General features: G+C 44.0%; 1 protein-coding gene across 2 annotated transcripts in view; it reads left to right on the top strand.

The window, feature by feature from the left end:
• The window catches only part of Mfhas1 (multifunctional ROCO family signaling regulator 1), an 81,972-nt gene extending 58,900 nt beyond the window's left edge, over positions 1 to 23,072 (top strand). Inside the window, exons 2-4 of one of the 2 annotated variants that reach the window (XR_007834369.1) lie at positions 9,964 to 10,090; positions 17,500 to 17,608; positions 22,564 to 23,072. Coding sequence is in view for 1 of the 2 variants with exons in the window: in XM_051182273.1 (XP_051038230.1) it covers positions 9,964 to 10,090; positions 22,564 to 22,597 (161 nt within the window). In the remaining variant the exon portion in view is untranslated. The remainder of the gene's footprint in view (positions 1 to 9,963; positions 10,091 to 17,499; positions 17,609 to 22,563) is intronic. The other variant, XM_051182273.1, reaches the window with a different exon arrangement.
• Positions 23,073 to 23,948: the final 876 nt, after the last annotated feature.

The raw sequence follows: 23,948 nt of genomic DNA on the forward strand, positions 1-23,948 counted from the left end.
CACACGCTCTGAGGGAAGGTGCATGGGGTTGACTGGGACATCAGGAAGACACAAGGGCCTTCTACTCCTCTGCCCTCCAGATGGATGAATTGGGGTCACACTCTGCCTGCGACTTTCAAGGGCAAAGGAGGAAGACAGATTGGTATGTCCTCTGTGTTCTAAGAACATGGTAGGGGCAGGGCTTCTGTGGACAGCAGAGGTTGAGCTAGCAGCTTGGTCAGTCAACTCTTGACTCGGGGACGTGACTACTATGTGTGCACACATACTGCTGTGGATATCGAGGTGTGTACGTGAGTGAGCAGCTTCCACTGCACCATGGAGAGCCATATTGTAGAAGCCTTAGCTGGCCTCAGATTTCAGGACCCCTGTTGGTTTACTTTCCTGAACTTTTTTGAACAGCCCTTTGTCTTTCTTGGATAGAGAGAGTTTGTCACTAAGTTTGCTACCATTTAATCAAGATTTCTTCTCTCATCCCATCCCTGAGCTTTATATAGTTCCCATGGCTCTGCTTTCTCCAGAAAGTAAGGTGACTTACTTTTAGCCCATCTAGAGCAGTGGTTCTCAACCTTCCTAATGCTATGACTCTTTAATACAGTTCCTCGTGTTTTAGTGACCTCCCCCACCATAAATTCTTTTTGTGTTGCTCCTTCATAACTGTGAATTTGCCACTGTTATGAATCATAATGTAAATATCTAATATGCAGGATGTCTGCTGATATGTGACCCCTGTGAAAAGGTCATTCAGCCTCCCCCAAGGGGTCGCAACCCACATGTTGAGAACCACTGCTCTAGAGAATTCTCTTGTGGGATCTAAAGCAGAGGGCCCTCGTTCCTCACCAAACTTTGTTGTTTGTATAGTATCTGGGCTGATTTGGGACTGGTGAAGATGCTGAGGGTAGCTAGTTAAAAGAATTTGGACAGAAAATGATCTTTTGCTCATTTCTCTTTTGAACTCAAAGCAAAGCCCATCCTCGTAAGTGATGCAGCTTCCCTTAGCCTCCCTCGTGTCCTTTCTTGTGTTCACTCAGAATGAGCCATGTTGATCTGCTGTCCTGAGATGTTTATTCAGACCTCAGCAATACTACTCTGTGTTAGAGCCCCATACTTCAAGACTTCTTTCTGAAGTCTCCAGCTGGGTCTCATCCCTGGGGCCTTGGGGATGCTCCTACATGGTGTTTCACTGAAGGCCTGAGAGCCAGAGGAAAGGGAAGTTCACATCACCAAGGGCAGAGATGCAGTGAGGATTGGAGATAAAAGAACAAACATATGAAAAGGGCTAAGTTTGTGATGTGAGAGAAAGGGCTAACCTCAGGTGGATTTGGGGATGAAACTCTCTTAATACCTTTGCCTGTTAGTATCTTTGCCCCTTAGTACTTTTGCCCCTTAATTCTCCTGGGTGAACTTTTTGCCACCTGTTTTAGAACAGGCTCTGTGATCCAAGCCCCCCACCCTTTGATCTTTCAGAATATTAGATAGAACATTTACATTAAAATATTTACCCAAAATACTCATTATGTATATTCAACTATAAGTACCTCTATAAAGAGTTATTAGTTAATGCTGGCAGAATTAGGAGTGGTCTTATACTATGTCTTCAACTTCACCATCTATATTTTATTTTCATCAAAAATAGGAAACAGATTTTGTAGCTGGACACGATGACTCGCACCACTAATGTGCTAGCTACAAGGACTACTGTGAATCTAGACTAGGTTGGGACACATAGTGGTTTTCCTTCAGACTTGGTGATGGTGTAAGACTCTATTTCAAAAAGAAAAAAAAAAGTTTTCTGCTTTCTCTAATTATGAGAGAAAGGTTTTCTTTTCTTTTTAAATAATAGAGTCATTTTTGTAGTCCAGGCATCATTTGGAAACACCTAGCAGAAAGCAGCAGTCAGTAGTTAATTTCCCTGCTACAGACCTAGGGAGGGGCCTTGACTCATGTATGATGTGCTATCATAGGATGTCAATCCAGAAAGTGTCACGTAGACAGTGACACAGCTAGTGACAAATCCACCTGACCACAAAATTAGCACCACTGTTCGTTGTTCTACTTTCATTCAGGAATGTGGAGTTGGGGACACGTGCCCTGTGTATGAGGGTAGAGTGCATTCTCTCTCACCCGAATGGAGTGTTCCTTCAGCCTAGGCTAGCCCTGCCTACCTATCTTCATTCTACCTTTCACCAGATCTTTTCTCTGTTCTCCAGTGGCATTTCCCTGTTTGCCATGGCTTCCTTCAGACATTGCCCCCAGATAAAAGTCTGTAAAGGGACACCTTGGCAGTTGGTTTGAGCCTTTCTGGTCACCCCTTATTAGTTGAGAAGAATCTTGGGTGATTACAATCCAGGGACTCCCATGGACCAAATGGAACTCTTCTTCGATTAATGTACCGAGATATTTAGTGTCCCTTTCTCTTTTCTCTCAAACAAGGGGGAGAAGCTTGTGCAACTAGCAAGCAAATGTCAGAGAAAACTGAGTTTGTTGCCCAGATGCGACACCTGTTACAGAGGGTCAGTGAAAGGTGACAGTCACATGTACCCAAGGAGATTGCACTACAGGGTGGGGATGCTGTGAGTCACCCAAGAGGTCGTCATTATGATCATCGCTTCTCCTTCTACCTGTAACTGTCACCTCTCAACCCTTTGGAGCATGTTTTGAAGCAGTTGGAAGTTATGACCGGATCATAAACACTCACTGAATATGGACCATTCAGAATCATAATAGACATAAGAACTGAACAAAGAGATGGAGGACATAACAATTTCTTCATCCTTGTAAAATTGACAGAGCTCAGGGATTCATGATGAAATAGTCATTATTTTAAAAGAGGGTGATGATTTAATTTTGTTGTTGCTGCTGCAGTGACTTGGTTGGCTTGTGTTGTTATTTATTTATTTTGAGATAATATCTCACTATGTAGACCAGGCTGGCCTCAAATTCAAAATTCTTCTGCCTCTGCCTCTGCCTCCTGAGTGCTGGGATCACAGGAAGAGCTAAGGAGTAGCTGGGAACTCACCTTTTTTGATGCTGACAATTTTTGCAGTTGCCTTTCGTTGTGGGATATGGCCAGCTTTTAAGTGCCCCTATCTTATCCAAGTGATTTCAAAAGCTGCCTTCTGAGCCAAACCCTGTGACCAGGAACAGTACAACCCCTCGTAGGTTTAGGGGCCACTCTCTGCATCCCAGAACTCCTTAAAAGAATTTGTGGCCTGATGACTTACTAAAGGGCCAGCAGATCTCAGCTGATTCTGCCTGTGCCCCAGGCAGTTTCCCAGTGAGTCCCACAGTAACTCTCTTCAGAGTTTTGATGAGGGGAGTAGTTTCCCAAGAACTCTATTCTGTACCCCATTGAGATTCCCTGTAGATCTACAGCATGCTCATTGTTTGCATTAATTGCTTTTTCACTGTGCTGTAAGACTTGGCAGAAGTAACTTAGAGGAGAAAGGACTCGTGCTATAGTCTAGGTGAGATGTAGTCCACCAAGGCAGGGATGGCATGACAAGACCACCATGGCAGACTTCCATAATGTAGCAGGTGACCCTGCTGCAGTAGACAGGAAGTGGAGAGCTTGGTTCCAAGCAGGGCTTGGAAGCCCTCAGAGCCTGGCCCCTAATGGCTTACATTTGCCCTACTTCTCAGATAGACTACACCACACAGCCTATTAATACGGTGCCACCTGCTGGGGATCATGAGTTCAAGCTTATGAGCCTGTGGGGAGTGTTTCACCTTTAACCAGTAACACCCCTTGTCCCCACGCCCTGTGATTTTTGGGGTCAATTCCAGCCTGCTAGTTGGTTAACTGACCATGGACTAGTTTGAATGGGTTAATGCAGGGGCCAAAATTCACAGTCCAGGGACCTGTACCACATACTGCCAACCTCATGGAGGACTACCCTCACTCCCAGATTTCTTCCCCCTGAACAATATTTCTTTTCAGTGTTTAAAATTCTCTTGTGATCTCCCCATTGGCTGTTAAATCCTGCATCCTGCATGTAGGTGATGTTTATTTCTACTAAGCTGGACTTTGAGCAATCTGTCTCCTATTCTTTCATTCATTCACTCAGTGTCTTTTATGGTCTGGACACTCGTTTTCTCCCTAGATATCATGTGTGAATTTTATAAGTTCTGGACAGCTTTGTTTTGTTTTGCATGATATTTATACCTGGCATCTTTAACCTAGACCTAGTTATTTGTACTGAGCAAACATTTTTGACTTTCAACACAATGGCTTACATTGCTGTTATGATATGTTATGATAAATTTTTAATCTTTTTACATAATATGTACAGTAGTGGAGAGCCCTGATGGGATAGGGGGTAGGGCGCATTTCAATGATTTTTTTTTTCAAATGTCCTAATGGGACCTGGTGTTCTGTTCTTTAACTGAGGGAAAAGCACTTATTAAGAGTTGCCTGTCATTCTCCTGGCACAAATCTTGAGCCTGAGTAATGCAGCAGTTCTCCACAGTGTTGGGACACACAGAAGGCTGCATGGTGGCCTCAGCAGACACAATGCTGCATTCAGGAGGCTGCTCTTCTGCATCCTCCCCAATGACCACAAGTATACACTTTCTTCCAGAAAGGAGAAAGACCAGCACTTAAAGCTACTGGTTAATAAGTAAATAATTAAGACCATTTAGTCACCAAGGGCCCATTCACTCTGCATTCATGTTAGACAACGCTTCAAGATTTACATGGAAATGCCATCCCTGTAACCTTCATGTTCTACAAAGTATCCCTTATTGTTGTGTGTTACAATAGCATGTCCCTATGTCCCTATTGCAGGACATTTGAGGGTGTTACCAAATTATAAATAGAGCAATCCTGTGATTTTTTTTTTTTTTTTTTTTGGTCAGAAATAAAGGCCTGCTTCCTTTACGAAGGCTCTCCCTCCCTCTCTCTCCCTCCCTCCCTCCCTTCCTCTCTCTCTCTCTCTCCCTCCCTCCCTCCCTCCCCCTCCCTCCCTCCCTCCCTCCCTCCCTCTCCCTCCTCTCTCTCTCTCTCTCTCTCTCTCTCTCTCTCTCTCTCTCTCTCTCTCTCTCTGTGTAGATATCCACAGAAGTCAAAAGGGATGTGTCAGATCCCCTGGATCTGGAGTTACAGATGTGTAGGGCTGTCTGATACGGGTGCTAGGACCCAGACTCTGGTTCTCTGACAGAAGAAGGACTCTTTAAAAACAGCAGAGTCATCTCTCCAGCCCCCTTAAGAGAATTTTAGAAATGGAACTATACCAGGTACTTGTAAATGCCTCTTTTGTAATGTCCTCTGCAAAATTAACTTTTTATAGTGCCCACCCACTCTGGGAATTACTATTTTAGCTTACTTTGCTATGGATTACAGATGTATTATACAATCAAACATTTTCATTTGAATGTTTTAAATTTCTGTTGAGGCAAAGTTTTGCATGTGATAACTGACTGTCTACCGGATTGTCTTACTGCAGGCGATCTGTTGCTGATGGTGTGTTTATGTGAATTCTTTATATATTTGGAAGATGAAGCTTCTATAGAATCTTATCTCTGTTGCAATATTGCTTCAAACTTATCAGATGGCAGACTGCATGTTTGGTGTTTTTCATGTGTTATCTAATTTAATAATCACAATATCCCTGTCACAGGACATTTTGATGCAATGTTTAAGAGTTGAATTCTGTGGTTCTTGGTTCAGATTCTGATACCACTAATTCCTCTTGTGACTGCTGGTAAACTTTATTATATACCCTGTAAGCTTCCCTTGTATTATATTTTTATTTTGTGTTTGGCTGGTTGGCTGTCCACACCCCCACATGTGTTCTATGTATGTGTGTGTGTCACTATATGTGTGTGTGTATGCTTGTGTCTGTATGTATGTATGTGTGTGTTCGTATCTGTGTGTGTCTCTGTGTGTGTGTATGTGTGTGTAAGTATATGTTTGTGTCTGTGTGAGTGTGTGTGGCAAAGAGGAGACAACTTGGGCTCCATGATTCCAACTGGCATGCCTCCAATGACCACCTCAAGACTCCAGCTTTTAAAGTCTGCAGCACCTAACTGCCAAACCTGCCACTCTGGGGACTGCATTTGGACATCTGAGGAGCTCCCAGCTCATGGCGCTAGCTGGGTATTTTGGCTTCTTTACTTCCATGGTCTGGCAGTATCTCAGGTGAACTCTCTTGCTGTCCAGAAGCACAACACAGAGTGTTCTGTGAGTGTGTCTTCTCCTTTTGGTGCTGAGCTCCTGCTGTCACAGGCATGCCTTGAAGCAGTCCTTATACACAGTGTGCATCTTAGGCTCTAGCTTGTGTTCAAGTTAAGGACGCTTAGACCTGTTGTTTCCCTCCATAACATATGCATTTCTGACCATTTTTTTTGAATTTCTACTGTTAATATAGAACTGTGCATATTTCTTCACTCCTGAGAATGCTGACACTGTGCAGTAGATTGTTGGTGGTATGGATGCGCTTGAGATTATGATCTGTTTGCAGGTTCATTATTATTTTGATTTTGCATCAGGCAAATTTTTCACATGTACCCTCTACTTTATGCTCTACTTCCATGTGCCTCCATTTTTCCTTTACTATGACAGAATACCCGAGGCAGGCTAACTGTATAGAGAAACGGGTTTATTTAGTTCATTTTTGGAGGCAGAAAGTTTAAACACCACCAGAGATGGGAAAGGAGTGCCACCATTTTCTAAGGACATGGTGGTGATTAACCTAAGGATTTTCCTCTTGTCTCCAGCTCTTCTCAGAATCTTAACATGCAGGACAAACCTGCAATATATGGCCCTTGAGGGATAAGCCACACCCACAGCATGGACCTAAACCAAACCATCTACCCGGGGGCAGTGAGGCTGCTGGTTTTAAAGACGTTGGTAACCAATGCTTTAAAAAAAAATCTGCAGTTTATTTCCAGCTCTGTCTTGTAATAAACTGGCCTTGTGCTCACCAAAGACTACAGTATCTTCAGCAATAGAACAGCTGTGTGTGGCTGGTGCCAGGGACCCGCACGAGGCGTAGGGCTTGGCACCTGCAGTCGTTATCTGGGTACACAGACACTTCAGAGCAGATGGAGCTGAGGCCTGTGTGCCATGGCAATCAATCGGGGAGAATTTCCAAGGGGAAAACAGAGAAGCCCAAGCTGTGCTCAGACTTCGGTGTGATCTTGGGATTCTAATTAAAAAATACCAAAGAGGAGCCAGGAGAGGCTGGCCAGGACCAACTGAAAGTACTCTGTCCCTGGGGACCCTGGTAGTTCTGTGACTCACTGTAGGCTGCTTGAACTGCCCAGACTCACAGCTCTTAGCAGCTCTGTTAAAACGCAGACATCTGGCTTAACCAGTGATGCTAGACTGGATGGCTTCCAGGTGTGAGCGAGCTCTGATTTGCTCTTACTTGGGTCTGTCGTCGTGTTGCTTTGACACCACTTAGTGTTTCCATTTGTAGCTGGCATCTTTATGCTTCTGATCATTTCCTAGCTGGTGTTGGAGGACTCATAGTTCTGACACATAGGTGTCCACATGACCAGCTAATGGTGCCGGATTGACGTTTGCAATACTTTTATGTCTGCAGTAATTTGGTGAATGGACTAAAATTAGATTCAGTTCTTATTGTGCAAAGTCACAGAAAAAATGTTCCATTTGGGGAATTAATGTGCCTCTAAAAGTATAAAATGCAAGAGTGCCTACATTCACTCTAAAATAGTAATATTAAGCAGTTCCTCCAGAAAAAAATGCACCCTGGATGGGGAGGCAGCCCCTGCCTTAGGAAGGCAATGGAGACTGGTAACAGAGTTTCCAAGCCCCTGTCCCCATGTCTGTCACTAGTTATCCCCTGCTGCTGGCGACATCTTATAACTTCCCTGAGCAGTTGTGTTCTGGCTAGTTTTATGTCAGTTTGACACAAGCCATAATCATTCTGGAAGAGAGAACTGTTAATCCTGAGAGTCACGAGAGAAAAACCAGTTCCACAATTTTGAGCCAAAATTTGAGCAAGCTTTAATTAAATAGTGGCCAGGTGGATGGGCTCTAGCCAGGTCCACCTCTGGGTTCCCAGAAAATGGCCTTGAGTTATGTTTTGCAGGGGCCTAAAAAGGCAAAAGCCCTAATTCGTTGAATTTCCCATCAGGTCCAATCAGGAGCAAGCATACATCCTGACATATTTCCTGCCCACATGTGATCAAGCGCATCCAGTGTGGATGGGTCAGACATAGAATAAACAGGAACTTATTCTTAACTGTCTTTAGTGCAAACACAACCCTTAACCTGCAAGGTATACTTTTCCTATTTCAGTCTCACAAAAACCTCAGGTGAGGAAAATGTGCCTACCAGATTGGCCTTTGGACAAGCCTGTGGTTACATTTTCTTGATTGATGATTAGTGTGGAGGGCCCAGCTCACTGTGGGCAGTGCTATCTCTGGCCTGGTGGTCCTGGAGGTTATAAAAAGTAGGCTGAGCTAGCCAATAAGCTTGCTCTTCTCCATGGCCTCTGCATCATCTCCTGTCTCCAGGTTTCTTCCCTGTTTGAGTTCCTGCTCTGACTTTCCTTGCAATGGAGTGTGAAAGCAGTAAGCTTTAACCCCTTTCTCTGGACTTGTTTATGGTCATGGTACTTATCTCAACAATAGAAACCCTAAGTGAGGCAGCAGCTTCTTCATTTGTAAAATGAGGATGAGCCCTCAGTGGGACAGGATACACTGATCTACTCCAGGTTTCTGATCTACTCCATCATTGCAAGCTCAGTTGACAGTGAGGTATTTAGAAATAACAACATTTTAAGAGAAAGAGAGAGCGTGCCCATATGTGTGTGCATGCGTGCCTGCACACATGTGTGACTATGCATGCCATGGTGGGTAAATGAAGGCAGAAGACAACTTTGTGGAGTTAGTTCTTTGCTCCCACATTTATGTGGGTTCTGGGGATTAAACTCAGGTCATCAGGCTTTTGCCTCAAGTACATAACACACCAAGCCACCTGCTGGCCCATCTACAGGATTTGAAGCAAAAGAACTTTCTGTCATTATATGTCAGCACACACTGGAGTCTCTAGAATTTCAAATGCGCAACAAAACTAATGAATTTCAGTTGGGTCTTTCCCCTATTTGGCATGCCTTTTGTGTCCCTGGTTTGGGTTATTTACTTCTAGGCTTAGCAGGGCCACCAGGCAAAAACAAGGGCTGTCAGGGGCCAGGCACTGTTGACTGAGTACTCTAAGCAGCGAAACCTGAAGGGCTGGGCCTGAGGACAGAACAAGGAAGGACAGGGTTCCCAGATGAGGGACCTGCCAGGAGGAGGAAGCTAAGAACTGGAAGTTGCTGCTCTTCCTGAACAGCTAATGATCTCATGGCAGAGAGATGATGTGCAGGTGTGCCCAGTGTCTGATTTCCTTTAGGTATTGAGTTAATCCATTAAGTTAATCACCTGTTTCTACTAGGCCCTGTTAGTTATGTGGTAATACTGTGTGATTTCGACTCAGCATTCGGGAAATCCTCTTGCTCCAGGAGGCTGGACTGTGGTCCTGCTATTTACCTTGATAACACCTTGAGCCTGCCACATGTCCAGATCATTTGCACAGAGCTTTGTTGTGAGCCTGCTAGCTCTGCTGAAGCCCCATATTCCCAAATCGCAATTAGGAGCCTCTCATTGGCAGCCCTGCCTGGCTGGCATGAGGATCTTGGGAGTCTGAATGTAAAGAAAGGTGGTTGTAGCAGGTGCTTCCCTTGCTGGAGGCACACCTTCTCACTACTACCATCATCACAGAAGAGCCTCTCCATGGCAGTGTGCTGAGCAGGAAGGCAGCTGGAACTAGAACCCTGTAGTCCAGCTGTGCTGGCTATGTGTTGGTTCTGTCTCCATGTCTATAGACCATTGCTGATTTCCTTACTGCTGGCCTCTGCCTCCCTTGCCCCTTTGAAAGTGGTACGTTTCTCTGTGTGAACAAGTCACACTCTTTTGGACCTGTTTGGTAATGGGTTTTCTCTCTGTTCTTTGCAGGGGAGTTGCTGAGCCAGCCCAGGCCAGAAGGGGTGGCAGAGATCATCTGCCCCAAGAATGGCAGCGAGCGAGTGAATGTGGCCTTGGTTTACCCACCTACACCAACTGTGATCAGCCCCTGTTCCAAGTGAGTTCCCAAGTCCCACCAGCCCCAGTTCCTCATTGCAGATTCTGGCCCTATAGTTGTGATAGCCCAAAGCCAACTTCAACTGTGTGTGCAAAAACCTTGAAGAGTCCCGAGGGCAGACACATTTCAAGCAGCAAAATAGAAATTTGTTTTTCCTTCCTTTGTGTGATGTTTGACTTTGCTGATGAAGTCAACAATGTTTTAGAAAGCATCTCAGATGTATAATTCATAAACCACAGAGTTTACTCATTTATGTGTACATATAGTTCATTGGTTTTTAGTCTGTTTTCTGGTATGTACAACCAAAAACACTCCCAATAGCATTACTGTAGAGCTTTGTTGAAAAGCCTTTAGGGTTGAGCTGAGCCTCATCCTTGTCCCAAGTGAGAGTTCTTAACTGTCATTGCAGAATTAAGTGGGTTTTACTTCAAAGAACAGCAAGAGGCCATTAAATCCAAAAAGCCTGCAGAAAATCTATAATGATCTGATTTTGCAGGGGTTTTTCATTCTCTAATCAAGCCCAGAAAAGCAGAGACTGTGGGATGGCTACAACCTTCTCCCCAGATGGACTTATGGGGAAAGCATGTGTACAAATATTCACACAGAATATATGCTGTAGAGTCTACAGAAGACACATCCTGTTGGCTGGAGGGTTTTACTTGTTTGTTTTTGTTGTACTAGAAACCAAAGGGGCTGCTTTTAAACTGAGACAAAACAACTATAAGTTGTAAATAAGCAACCACAGAACTTCCAGAATTAAAGCTCATAGTCTTGGTGATAGCTCCAGTCACTTACCGGCCAGGTGGCCATAGCCAGGCAGTACTCTGGTTTGTTGGCTATATAGTGTGCCTCCCCTCCCTACACATACACACATTGTACAAGGTTCATAAGGCATTGGAAAGTTTGCACTTGAGTACTGTGACCTCTGTGTCATCCAGTCAAGTAGGTAGGAGGACAAAACCAGGCTTCCTTCACCAGGAACTTGGAGTCTGGTTACATGCCAGGGCTCTGTGGTAGGAGTGTCACCCAGGCAGGGCAGCCCTCCTGCCCTGTGCTTTCTGTACAGTCGGGTCTCCATGATGTTGCAGTACATTAGCAGTAGAAGGAAAAGCCCCATTTCCTGCAAACTGGGCAGCTCATTAGGCAAAGCCTTTGCAATATAGCTGTGCTGAAAACACCTGTGGGAATTCAGGGTGCTATTCTATCTGAAATACATCCAGCAGCAGCATCCCTGGGATAACCCTAAGAAACTGAGGCTTTGAGGTTCTTCTACAGTATCACAATGCAATCACATGAGGAGGCCTTGTTAACTTGCATCTTCCCTACCCTGAACATAGCACAACCCAGACATTTGTCAGCTGTGCAGTTTCTTTCAGTCTGTGCCTACTGCCCTTTGCCTTTCAGATACATCAGGGCAGGGATAAAAGGGTGTTATAGAAGCAGTGGGGTTCAGGACACAATATACTTTGTATTGATGTAAATGTCCTTGAGCCATCAGAGACACTATCTCTTGTTTTCACATGGATCCATGCTGTTTAATAGACAAGACAGATATTAGGAGTTAAATATCCGCTTGTGCCAGACGCCCTGGTGGCACAGAGCCAGAGTTATCAGGCTAGTCCCATGGGTGGCTCCTTGTTCTACTATAGAAAGACCCCATTTACCAGCCTGGAGGAAAAGAAAAAAAAAAAAAACCATGTTGTCAGCCTCTTGTTGACAGTTTATTGAATCTAAATGAACAACCAGCTTTAAATGTGCTTATCATCAGAATGGCCATTAGCTTAGACCTCTCTAGTTGCTGGAGGGAAGCACCCCTAGGGACTGAACCCCTGTTGATATAGCAAATATTAGTGTCTTGGCAGTATAATTCTGAGCTCTCAATGAAGGACTGTTCACTAACTATGAAAGTTTGCATCTTTTTTATACCTGAACTAATTTTTTTTTAAAGTATGGAGACCAGGAGAAAGGACCACTCTTGTGACTGTCTGGATAAGAGTTTGTGCCTGTGGAACGAAATCTGAAGCCCATGCCACGAAGCATTCACAACCCACAGCCATGAGCACTAAACAAAAGCAACCAGGCTAGGCCAGACCCACTGGAAGGTCTGAAGCATGATGACTGACAGTGCATCCAAAACCACCAATAGCAGTCAAAGGGGGTAATCATTGAGCCATGTGGCATTGGCCCAGGGCTATGGCTTGGTGTCCCAGCAGGGCTAGCAGTCCAAGACTGAGCATTGCCCTGCAGCTCCAGACAGGTCATTTAAGTAGCTCACGACAAGGTGGTCTCTCCCTCTAGAGCAGCCCATAAAATGTGGGCAGATGGGCAAGGCTGGACTGTTCAGAGGCAGTAGGTGTATGTCTTTGAAGACCCCAGAGTCACTGGGTTGGTTCTAAATATGTTTGTTGGACTTTAACTCCATGATTCTGCCGCCCCACTAAGGATGGCCTCTCACCCAGTTGCCCTTCGCTTTCCCTGCAGACCTTTGTAAAACCAACCCCAAAGCAGAACCCAGTGTGTGCATTGTGTTGTCAGCCACTCTTGGCTGGGATGATACTCTGTTAACTGCTCATGTCAAGAAAGGACAAAGAGTCCCGGGACGTATGTTTGTCACTATGTTGGGACAACAGGTGCTAACTAGAACAGTCCCGGGTGCCAGAATCAACCCCTGCTCTATGTCCCTGACCTCGATTTTTTTAATGCTTTGAAAAAGTCTCTCCAAGCCATCATTTGCCCAGTTTCCTCTCTCCTTTCCTCTTTCCTTGGGTATTAGAGATTAGACATTTGATAGACTTTAGGGCTTTAGCCATATGTAAAATATTGGTTCAGTAGAGTTCATAAACAAAAAAGAATCAATGGGGGTTATCTAGTACTTCCTTATGAATCCAAAACTTTGCGATTTCTCACTTAAAATGTTTCCAGGTATAAACTTCTAAAATCAACAACAAAAGCAGGGTGTGTGTGTGTGTGTGTGTGTGTGTGTGTGTGTGTGTGTGTGTGTAGCCAGAGATGACTCTGCATCTGAGTGTCATTAAATTGAGAGTGCCAACTTCTCTTGGAGCAGATCCAGGATTGATTCCCATCACCCATATGGGACGGCTCATGACAGCCTGTAACTCCAGCTCCAGGAACTCCTCTGGCCTTTGCAGATGTTCTGAAACCCTTACCTCCCCCATCACACACATATATATGCACACTAATTAAAAACAAACAAACAAACCCCAAAATCAAGAATTTTCAGTTATTTTTTCCTCTATGAAAGAGAGGTGGAAAGTAAGGAGTAAGTAGTGGGTTTGGGGTTGGGCATTCATAGTAGGTCTTCACTGAGGGCCCATTCTCCATGGTACTTACAGCTGGGACTTGTCTAGGTGGGTGGTTGAGATCTCTCCCAGAATTTCATTGAGAAGAGGTTTTGGGAATGGATGTGCTATTTCTCCTCCTGCCCTTCTTGCTCCAGGGTGGAAACAGGTACCTAGAGGCATCTTGTGTACTCTGTTAACCTATTCAACTGTGAATTATTTCTGCACTTCGGAAATATGATTGTGAAGGCTCCCTTTACAGTTATGGGGTCATGACTGTGGTCACATCATGGGATGACCACGCATCTGACAGCAGAGTTGCTCAAAACCAAAACAAACAACAACAAAAACCTTCCTTGACATGGGTTATATCAGACAGAGTTCTAAAGCCCTGTTGATGTCTAATTTACACAGTGCTTGATGATTCTCAGTATATTTTAAATGGTGTGACTTTACACTCCAAGCCACTGTCTTATCCTAAAGCATCCCCATCACCCTAAGAAGAAATCTAGTACTAATTGTCATTACTGTATCTAATCTAATGTGGCACCTTATTTGTGCAGCCAGTAGTTTTGGTGTCATTTTCCAGAGTGGTTTTGGTGGCTGGTGTGTTGGTATTAAGCAAACTCTTAAGTTTGAAATAAGGTCTCATAATTCCTTTGTTACTGGCATGGTTCAGTCCAACGGAAATGTTGTAAGTGACTTGCAGCAATTGTCACTTGTAACCCCTTGTTTCCTGGGTGATGGAGAGGTAGAGTGGTTTGGAGGGAGGTGAGGAACTTCCTTCAGAACTTCCTAGTTGTAGCCACTTGACAGTTCAGCATCCAAATATGCCACGTCATAGATACGAAGGATGAGTAACCCCCTAGGGATTGTAACAAAGCTCCACCTCTCTTGGACAGCAGAATCAGAAGATATTCAAGTCCTTGTATAAAATGGCATGAGCTGGGCCTGTGGTGCTTGCCTGTAATCCTGATACTGGGGAGGATGCTGAGTTCCAGGCCAGCCCTGAGCTACATAGTAAGACCCTGTCTTGGAAAATAAATTGGCTTGTTAATTAAATAAAATGACATAAAATTTGTATGCACTTTCTGCATACCTTCCTGTATACTTTAAATCGCCTCTAGATTACTTTGGCACTTGTAACGATAAGAGAAAGTGTGTGGCCAGTAAAGATACATGGCTCGATGCACTGGTGTTTTCAATCTGCAGTTTGTTAAATCTGAGGATGCCGAATCTCAAGATGGAGAGGTGGGAGGGGTCTGACTGGACTCTCACTGGAAAGAGTAGAGAGAAAATGGAAGGTTGAGGTTTTTTGTTGTTGTATGTTGTTTTTTTTTTTGTTTGTTTGTTTTTTTACACCTTAAATAATATCTTTCTTATCTTTTGATAATTTCATATGGGCATATATCTTGATTACTCCCCTTCTGTCCCCCTAGTTGTTTTATGCTCAGATACATTTCCCAACCCCTCCCAACTTCATGCTCTCTTGTTTGTTTGTTTTAAATAATCCACTAAATCCACTTCATGCTGCTCATATAATCATAGGTGTGGAGGCCATTTCCTGGGATCACACCCTTAAAAAACTGACTCTCATGCAGAAGCCATCAGCTGTCAACAGCTTCTCAGCTAGGGGTGGGAGATTGTGAATTTAATGGCAATTACTCTACACAGGGATAATGTTCTTCCCAGAAGCCATAGGATGCCAAAGAAAAAGCCCAGTACCAGATAAAGGATACCTCCCCTTGACTCCTTAGTTGAAGTGTCTTGGGGATACCCTAAAACAATGCTGGCTATTTCCATTTGCTCTTGGTTACTTACCTGAGCTTGATGTTATGACCCCGTTGTTGAAAATGCTATATACTTTGATCACAGGATGTGAAAAAATCAAGTTGGTACTAATCAGGAAGCTTCTTCCTTTTGGTCAGCTTTCATGGTACTGCTTTGTAGGAGGAAAGTTATCAAAAGCCTTAGCTGTCTGTCAATATACTCTTTGAGCTATAGTTATCGATCAGCATGGCAGAATGGGTTCATGAATGCAATAACAGCACAACTGTGTAGGGGATAACCAACTCTTTTCTGATTAGATTTAAGGCCCACTCCACAGGAGAAAACACATGTCTGGTATCATAAATCTGGCCAAGAACTCATGGTTGGGGAGCTCACTGGCCCTAACAGCAAGCCTACTACTGTTGTTTTGTAAATAAATGGACATAGTGGCAACCTGCACTCTAAATTCATACCTCTATACCTGTGGATTGTTATAGTTCTCAGACCTCATCAGAGAAGTATCTCAATGCAGTAGATGACAGTTAATGCAGAAACTCACATCTGGTCAAGATGCAGAGTAAATGTCTGCTGAGTGCTCTGTTACAAATAAGACTCATCTATCACACTCCTCCCCACGGTGTTTAGATGCTCAGAAACCAGGGTGGAAAGGGGTCAGAATGATTGTAGAGCCAGAGATTGGGGAGAACCAGAGCAAAACAAGATTGAGAGAGAGAAAGAAAGAGAGGAGGAGAAAGAAGGGAGAGAGAAGAGAGGGAAGGGAGAGAGAGACAGAGCTTTGTTTGAAATGCTTATCTCGGCTCTGCCCTCTATTGTTACCTTCTGGACAAGAGAGGGTCTCTGCACTCAGGAACTCACAGTTACTGCAGTTACCTACACAAGATCACAATTACTGCAGTTACCTACACAAGATCAAGCTGGTCATCATTGTAGCACTGCGGAATCTTTTGTTTGTGCAGTCTCTTTACAGGTGGTTGAAACTCTTAAAGTTCTAGTCTGCAGGTGTGTGAGCTTCGGGGAAGATGGCAGATGGTATTTCATGTTCATGTGTCCTGCACCTGAAAATTGTTTTTTCTTTTTTTTTCTTTCCAAGGAAATTCTGCCCATTGTCCTCCTCCACTAACTAAATAAACTGTGTACTCAGTTTTAAACTGACTGCTTACCCCAATGTGGCTACTGATTTTCCTGTGATGAGCAGAAAGAATTCAACAGGCTAGCCAACAAACACACAAAAAGCTAAACCACCTTACCTCACAGCATACTGGCACGCCACTAATGTTCTTTAATGGGCTGACCCTAGAACATTCAGGTTGTAGAAACATCTAATTTGTATTTTTTAATAGTTGACCTTTCTCCTGTGGTGCTATCATGTCTGTGTGCTCCATCACCTGAGGAGAGGTGGAAGTTCATAGAGAATAAAGAAGTTAGTTCTGGGGGACTGGAGACATGGCTCAGAGGTTAAGAGCACAGGCTGCCCTTTGAGAGGTCTAGAGTTCAATTCCCAGCAACCACATGGTAGTTCAAACCATCTATAATGATATTTGTATGCCCTCCTCTGGCATGCATGCTGGCATAACACTGTATATGTAATAAATCTTTAGAGAGAGAGAGAGAGAGAGAGATTAGTAGATTTGGATAGATGGCTTGTTAGTATTATTAAAAAAAAATGTTCTTTCTGGCTTTAAATGTTGAGTATTTCAGAATGCATTAACAGTAGAGGACAGAGCTGAGATATGCATCTCAAACTCTTTTGTTGTTTTGAAGAAGCTTGATGATTGCACAGCAGAGTTCACATTCCAGCAAGAGCCCCACCAGACACCAGTTTCATGCTACTCTAACTATTCTAAAAAGTACAGTGATTGTCCCACTCAGAAAGTTCTGTGGTGACATTGTTATGACAGAAGGATATTTAAGACCCACTGAAATACTCTTTTATATATAAAATTAGGGTGAAGACTATGTGGCCTTTATCTCACCAAATAATTAGGCAAAAATTTCAATGTCTCCCTGGATTAGTTAATACAGATTTTAAATGTATTTCAAGGAGAAATGGAATGATCTGGATTTGGCTTGATCACATTGGACCATATTCATTGACCACAAAATTTGAAAACAGAAACAGGGGGTCTGGTATTTTCAGCTATGTGTGGAGGCTGCCTGTCTGGGGGCTCCCCCATCAACTTGATTTATTTATATTGTCTTTGGCAAGGAGGGACTGCCCATTGCCTGGCTGCCTTTTCTGGCTGAGAGGAATTGCAATTTTTGAATCATGTAGTCTCCCATCAGCCATGCTGACCCTGGAATTCTCCCCTCTCTGCTTAGGTATCTTCATACTTTCTTGGACAATTAAGTGGAAAGGATAGTGCTTCTTTCCCCTGCTACCATTTTTACTGTACCCAATCTGTGACTTTAGGAGCATCAAGTTTTAAGGGTAAGTCTCTGGGAATCACAGTCTTTTGAGTGGATACAGCCCTAAGAACCTAGGGAGCTTAGAGAGGAGATGGGGCGGGCTGGGAGTAAAGAGAATCCATAGGGCAGAGAGCCCAGGATACTCTACACCTTGTTGGTGTAGAGTCACTGATGCTTGGGATAGAGACATAGCAAAATGCTTGTTTCTTCACTTACCTTGTGATGGTATAATGAGTCAGTAAACACAGATCCATGCTGGAAAAAAAAAAAAAAGTGTGTCGGTGTGTGTGTGTGTGTGTGTGTGTGTGTGTGTGTGTGTGTGTGAAGTTACCATATTGTACAGAATATAACACCAGGAAGAGGGCAAGTTGGGTAACACCTCATGTAACTTTGTGAAAATAGTATTTTCTCTCAAGGTTGTTTGAGCTCTGGGGTTCCACTGCAATTGTTTGAACCTCCCTCCCTCCCTCTTTCTTTCTTTTTTTCTGTTACTTTTAGACAGTCCTGCTATATATTCCAGATTAGTCTATAACTTACCATCTTCCTGCCTATGCCTCCTGAATGCTTGGATTACCAGCATGGACCACCCAGCCTGGCTACTGAGTCTTTGCTATTTGTTAGTCCTGTGATGTTAGACATCTGTAAAGTGTAGATTGTGGAGGTACTTATTTCATGAAGTTGTCTCATGAGACAGGCAATTTCAAACACAGCATTTAATATAATTGCATAGAAGCAAATATATGCTCAATGAATACACCTACTGTTGCTTCCACTAGGAATATATGTGATGTACACTGATGGCCTAGATAGTAAAAACTATAAGCAAATGTTTCTACAATGTGGATAGTATGGCAAAATTTACCCACTGTCTTATCTAGACACTTATTAATTAAAGGGTCTGCCTGTAGAAGGGTAATGTGTATGCTGGATAGGTAAGTAAGAATATTGCCCTCCCATCCCCATTGCAGGGAGAATAAATGCAAATTTGTTTATAGAGTGTCCTCAGTGTCTACCCCTGTTCTCATAAAAAGGAGGTGTTGGTGTGTTGTGCTATCTTTCATATTGTAGTTACTAACACCTATAATTTCTAGACAAAACTTCCAGAGTAAAGGTCCCTGGCACATTGATGCATTTAGTAATTCTGAAGGCATATGAAGCAGAGACCTCTGTGTCCCACTCAACAGTGCCCCCCAACCCCAGCTGCTGAGTGCACAGGTACGCTGCTTGCCTCACCATCCAAGGGCTCCGTGCTGTTCTCACAGTGCCAGGTGTTCTCGTTTCTGTGTCTAGTTTAAAATGCAGTGTGTTGGAATTCTGAAGGACAACAAGGCCACCAAACCAGCAGGTGGCTGACACTGCAGAGAAGGGGCAAGCCACCCAGGGAAATCTCAGGCTTGCTTGTGGGACAGGGGCAGGAGGAACTGTGGACAACAGCCTTGATTTCCAAGGCAAGGCAGGCATGTAAGTGTAGGGTTGGCTTGCGTGGATTCAGAGGCTGTTGCTTGCATCTATTACCAGGCTCTGGAGGGATTAGGGCAGGGCAGTGAGCCAGAGTGTGAAAGCCTGTAAAGGAAGTGGGTGGGATCTGAGTTGTGACCTGGCTAGTTTGGGTTCATCACAGTCTCTAGGAAATAGATTTCCTCCAAGAGACCAGTCACACCAGGATCAGTGAGTGCCCTCTACACTCAAAACACAGAAAAGGAAAGATACAATTAATGCATACTATGACTTCAATTCCAGCTTATATAGCTAAATATTTTGAGCTATCATTTCCTTTTGCATCCAGAGTTGAGGCAGATGTTCTAACCTTGGAAGAGTCTAGATCTAAGTTCCAGTATACCCTTCTCATCTCCTCACGTCCCAGCATCCTATCTATCAGCCTGTGGGCTTCATAGTATAGAACTGAATCCATTCCCTTCTTCCTCAGAATGCTCCATTTCTCCATTTTCATCCCAGGTGATGATAGGGTTTTGTGTCTGTCTGTCCAAACTAGGAAACTGTCAGCTTGCATGGTTTCTACCATATACTGTCACCAGAGACCTTCCCCCTCTTATCAGTATGCCTTGACATGAGAGAGACTTTAGCTCTGTGATTTCCTCTTACTCCCTGTCCACCAAGATTCCTGTCACTGAGGCTCAACCTATCTAGTCTTCATGTCCTTTAAACTGATACTTTTTTAAAAAGATTTATTTTGTGCATATGCGTGTTTTGCCTGCATGTATGCAGGTATGTATGGTCCCCTTGCAGGCCAGAAGAAGGCATTGGATTCCCCATAACTAGAGTTAGAGACAGCTGTGTGATACCACGTGGGTAATTGAACCAGGGGCTTCGGAAGAGCAGCTAAGGCTTTTAACTACTGAGATCTCTTTCTAGTTCCCTCTCCAATATGTATCTTTAATGTCAATGCCTGCCACATATGTTCCTTTTTAAAAGTCTTGAGTAGCTTCCTGGTAATTTCTGGCTCAAATTCAAAATCCCAGGCATGGCTCACAGGGCTTTTCACAGTCAGTCTCTTTGCTAACTTAAGAGACAGCCCCTTACTTAAGAGACAGTTGACCACAGTGGCTAGCTCTCAGCCCTCAGCTAGCTGGCACCTGGCTCCCTTTCCTATCAAAGTCCATTGCCCCTGAAGCCAAGGGTGTGTATCTTCTTTCCAGGGAATCCATTTCCAACATTTCTAACTCTTAATCAATTATTTCTTCCTCCACACTTCCTTGATGTTTTTATGGTGTTTAATACTATACTATCAAAGGATGGAGCTCACAGTTATCTTAACTACTTTTTGTTTGTGGCCATTCTCCTATCTTATTCTTTATTTGTGTAGCTTTGTTGAGTATTTGCACTCTAGTGGGCATTGTGGCAAGTGTCAGTGAAATAACCTGCCCATAAGAATCACAGAGTGGGAATCAGAAAAGAATGCCAGACAAAGGCACACTAGATTGAAATAGAAGTTTGATGACAGGTTATAAATAGCACTGGGAGCAGTAGAAAAAAATCAGGTAGAGACCCAGAAAGTGGCATTTAGGGTAGACCTTGAAGGGCTTGGGTGGCTAACTGAGATGGAAAAACAGTAAGCTAGAGAAGGTTGGAGATTTGATGGATGGAAAGTGTGATTTCTGTGTCCCAGGTCATTTTTCTGTTGTCTTGATACAGTGCCTTGACCAAAGCAGCTTAGGGGAGAAAGGGTTTATTGTGACTCAGGTTCAAGAGACAGTTCATCCTGGAGGGGATGTGAACACAGCAAGATCCCAAAGCAAATGGTCAACAGAGTCCACAGAAACAGAAAGCTTGGCTGGACATGGGGGCACATGCCTTTAATCCCAGCACTCAGGATTAAAGTGAGATCCCTCCCGCCCAAGGAAGGAAGGAAGGAAGGAAGGGAGGGAGGGAGGGAGGGAGGGAGGGAGGGAGGGAGGAAGGAAGGAAGGAAGGAAGGAAAGGAAGGAAGGAAGGAAGGAAGAATAAAGCAGTAAGTGCTACTCAGTTCTCTTCCACTGACCAGAATCCCAGCCAGGGAGTAGTCCCACCCAAAATGGGTGGGTCCCGTGTCCCCCACCCCCACCCCTCAGTTAATGTAATCAAGATAATCTTCCAGGCCCTTCTCTCTGGTGATTCTAGATTCTGCCAAGTTGACAGTTAACAGGAACCAGCACAATGTGGAAAGTGCTCACAGTGGAATGTTCCCCGTAGCAGCCTTGGTTAGGTGATCTTGTGTTTCTCAGCCTTACATGTGGCTCAGGGGAGCAGAGAGCAGACACAACTGTCTGCATTTCTGGAAGTTCATTATAGTCACTGAGGAAAAATTGCTGCCGCCCCATGAACCGAGAGCTGGCAGCCACACCACTCCGTTAACTGCCTAGTGAGACACGTGTTTTTTTCACATGGCCACCCTCTTCCAGTTAGATGTATCATATTCTTGCTGGAATTTGAGACAGTTTTAAAACCTTCCCTTCCAGGAGTTTATTATATTACAAGGCTTTCAAACATTTTTTTTTTTTTAATGGCTGAGTGCCAAAGAAATGTGAATCTCTCTTTTACCCATCAAGCATGCTTTGGAGTCTTGTAAACAAAACTTAGCTATACCCTCACCCTTGGGCGTCTCACCCCAGGACCTGGTGGGATTGGTAAAATATGGAGAAACTGAGCAGCACTGGTACTACAAGGGAAACATGCATCACTGGTGAGTCACAAACCATGGGCTTCTGGTGTTGGTGCTATTGATATGAAGATTGATTAAGCTTATTCTTGTATGGGCTGGAAGGGCATATTAGATGGATAATGAGTTACCAGCCTCTCTGAAATAAAGCAGTATTGAGAAAGATGGACCACAGTCCCTTTGCTTTCTTTGTATATCATTAAGTGTCATTAAAACACTTAGAACATCCATAGTATAGCATGGAGGAAAGCCAGAATAAAAGCTGTAGCTATCTGACCTTCTCCCTCTGTTGTTGTGATCAATGCCACTGTTCATTTGGCTGAAAATGCAGCCATGTTTCCGTTACAAACTCAAACACCCTGGGCTTCAGCTGACACCCTTGCTTATAGCACTTGAAGTAAAAGCATGCTTAGCAGTGGCAGACAACTACACTCAGGTTGAGCCCGGAGGAGGGGAGGGGGATTTATGTGTCCATGTGTGTTTACTGAGGAAGCAAGGCTGTGTTTAGAGTCTTGCGTTTGTTCATTACAAAGCTAATTCATGTAATGTTCCAGCCAGTTAAGTGGATATAGCCATTAGTGTCGGCAGCCCCCCTTTATGGCTGACCTATGCTTAGCATCACAAACAACATTTGACTAATCTAACCACTAAAGGGACTGCTTGCTTGGTGGGTCATTGGGAGCCTGACATTTCCATGATCACAGAGAATTCTAGAAGTAGACCTGGAAATCCTTGCAAACTCGTTTATGTTGTTACCATCTTTCCCTGTAATCAAGACTGCTGTTCTCCTTTATGTCATTTTGTCTTCTTGTCCCATCTAGGAAGAACGTTGGTGAAAAGCACAGAAACCAGTGACATTCGTGGCTGTGGAATTTCCATGGAGTAAACAGAGCATGGGAACTGACTGGGACAACTCTTGCCCCTGGCGAGCACGCCATGCTCCCAAGCGCCTTTGGGGCCCAGGGTGAAACCACCGCACCAGGTGCCTGCAGAGGACCCTTGGAGGGGTTGGAGGGGGCAGGAAAGATGGGAGCCAACATGGAGCAAACGTTTCACAACCTGAACCTCAGAACTGTGATCCTCCAAGAAGAGAGCTACTTGAAGAAAAGAAAAAAATGTTGAATGGCTTCTCAGGGATTTTGTTTTCTGTGTACACACATAAGCCATAGTTCCAGTCCGGGTGGCAGTGTTAAGAGCACTCAGATTTCAGTTCTGTTCAATGTGAAGGAGGGATCGACTAACGTTCATCGCTGTTCCGTCACTAGTGTAATATATGTATATGTTAATCTTTATTTTTATAATATGCAAATACATTTAAATTTATACAGTTTGACGCTTCTAGCATTAGTTAACACTGGGTGCAATATTCTGCATGAGAACTGTGCCAAGATGGGGCTGGTGTCTTCTTTTAGTTTTAGACTTTTTGTTCTTCATCCTTTAGCCCACCTTATCAACTGAAAAGGCAAGGGAAAGCATAACCTTTTCCTGTTAGTCCACGGATGGATTCAGTGCTTAGAACTCTTTAATCATCATCAGCTCCTTGAGACAGAATCCCTCCCATCTTCTCATCACCACCACCCCCCCAATCCTCGTTGTCACTTTGCCTGGTGATAGAATGAATCTCTTCTCTCCCTATCCATCACCACTGCTAGGGGCAGAGAGAGGCATTCCTAGGGGCCAAATGAGGTGAGGAGTCCGTGAAAACCCGAATCTTGGAACAACTTGAGATAATCTGAGATCAAGTCTCAATCATGCAGTGATTCTACTGCTATGCCCCCTACCCCCTGAAATAGTGTGAGTGATTTAGCAGAGCCCTGTGTGAAGTTCCACATTGGCTATGGACTTTCAGGTGGGATCATGCTTTCAGAGAACTCCATCCCTCATGGGCTCTTTTTTCATTCAGAGCCACGGAGGACATCTGCTGCCAAGAGCTGGTAAAACCCTTGTTTTGAAATCTCCAGGAGGTAAATGCTTAAAAACAAACCCTACAAATAAAACGGTCTCCAGTGTCCTCCTAGTTGGGGCCAAACAGCCTGTGCTGCAGTAGTAACACATTCTCTGCAGATCGGGAAGGGTTCTGTTTACAAAGGCCTCCTCCAAGTGTTGACAGCAAGCATGTAAAACTAACTATTCCCCACAAGAAAAGTGAGTCAGCTGGCCCTCCTCTAAGGTTTGTTTATAAAGTATTGACTCTTGGAATGCCATA

Source organism: Phodopus roborovskii, unplaced genomic scaffold (genome assembly GCF_943737965.1).
Source record: "Phodopus roborovskii unplaced genomic scaffold, PHOROB, whole genome shotgun sequence".
Classification (NCBI taxonomy): domain Eukaryota; kingdom Metazoa; phylum Chordata; class Mammalia; order Rodentia; family Cricetidae; genus Phodopus; species Phodopus roborovskii.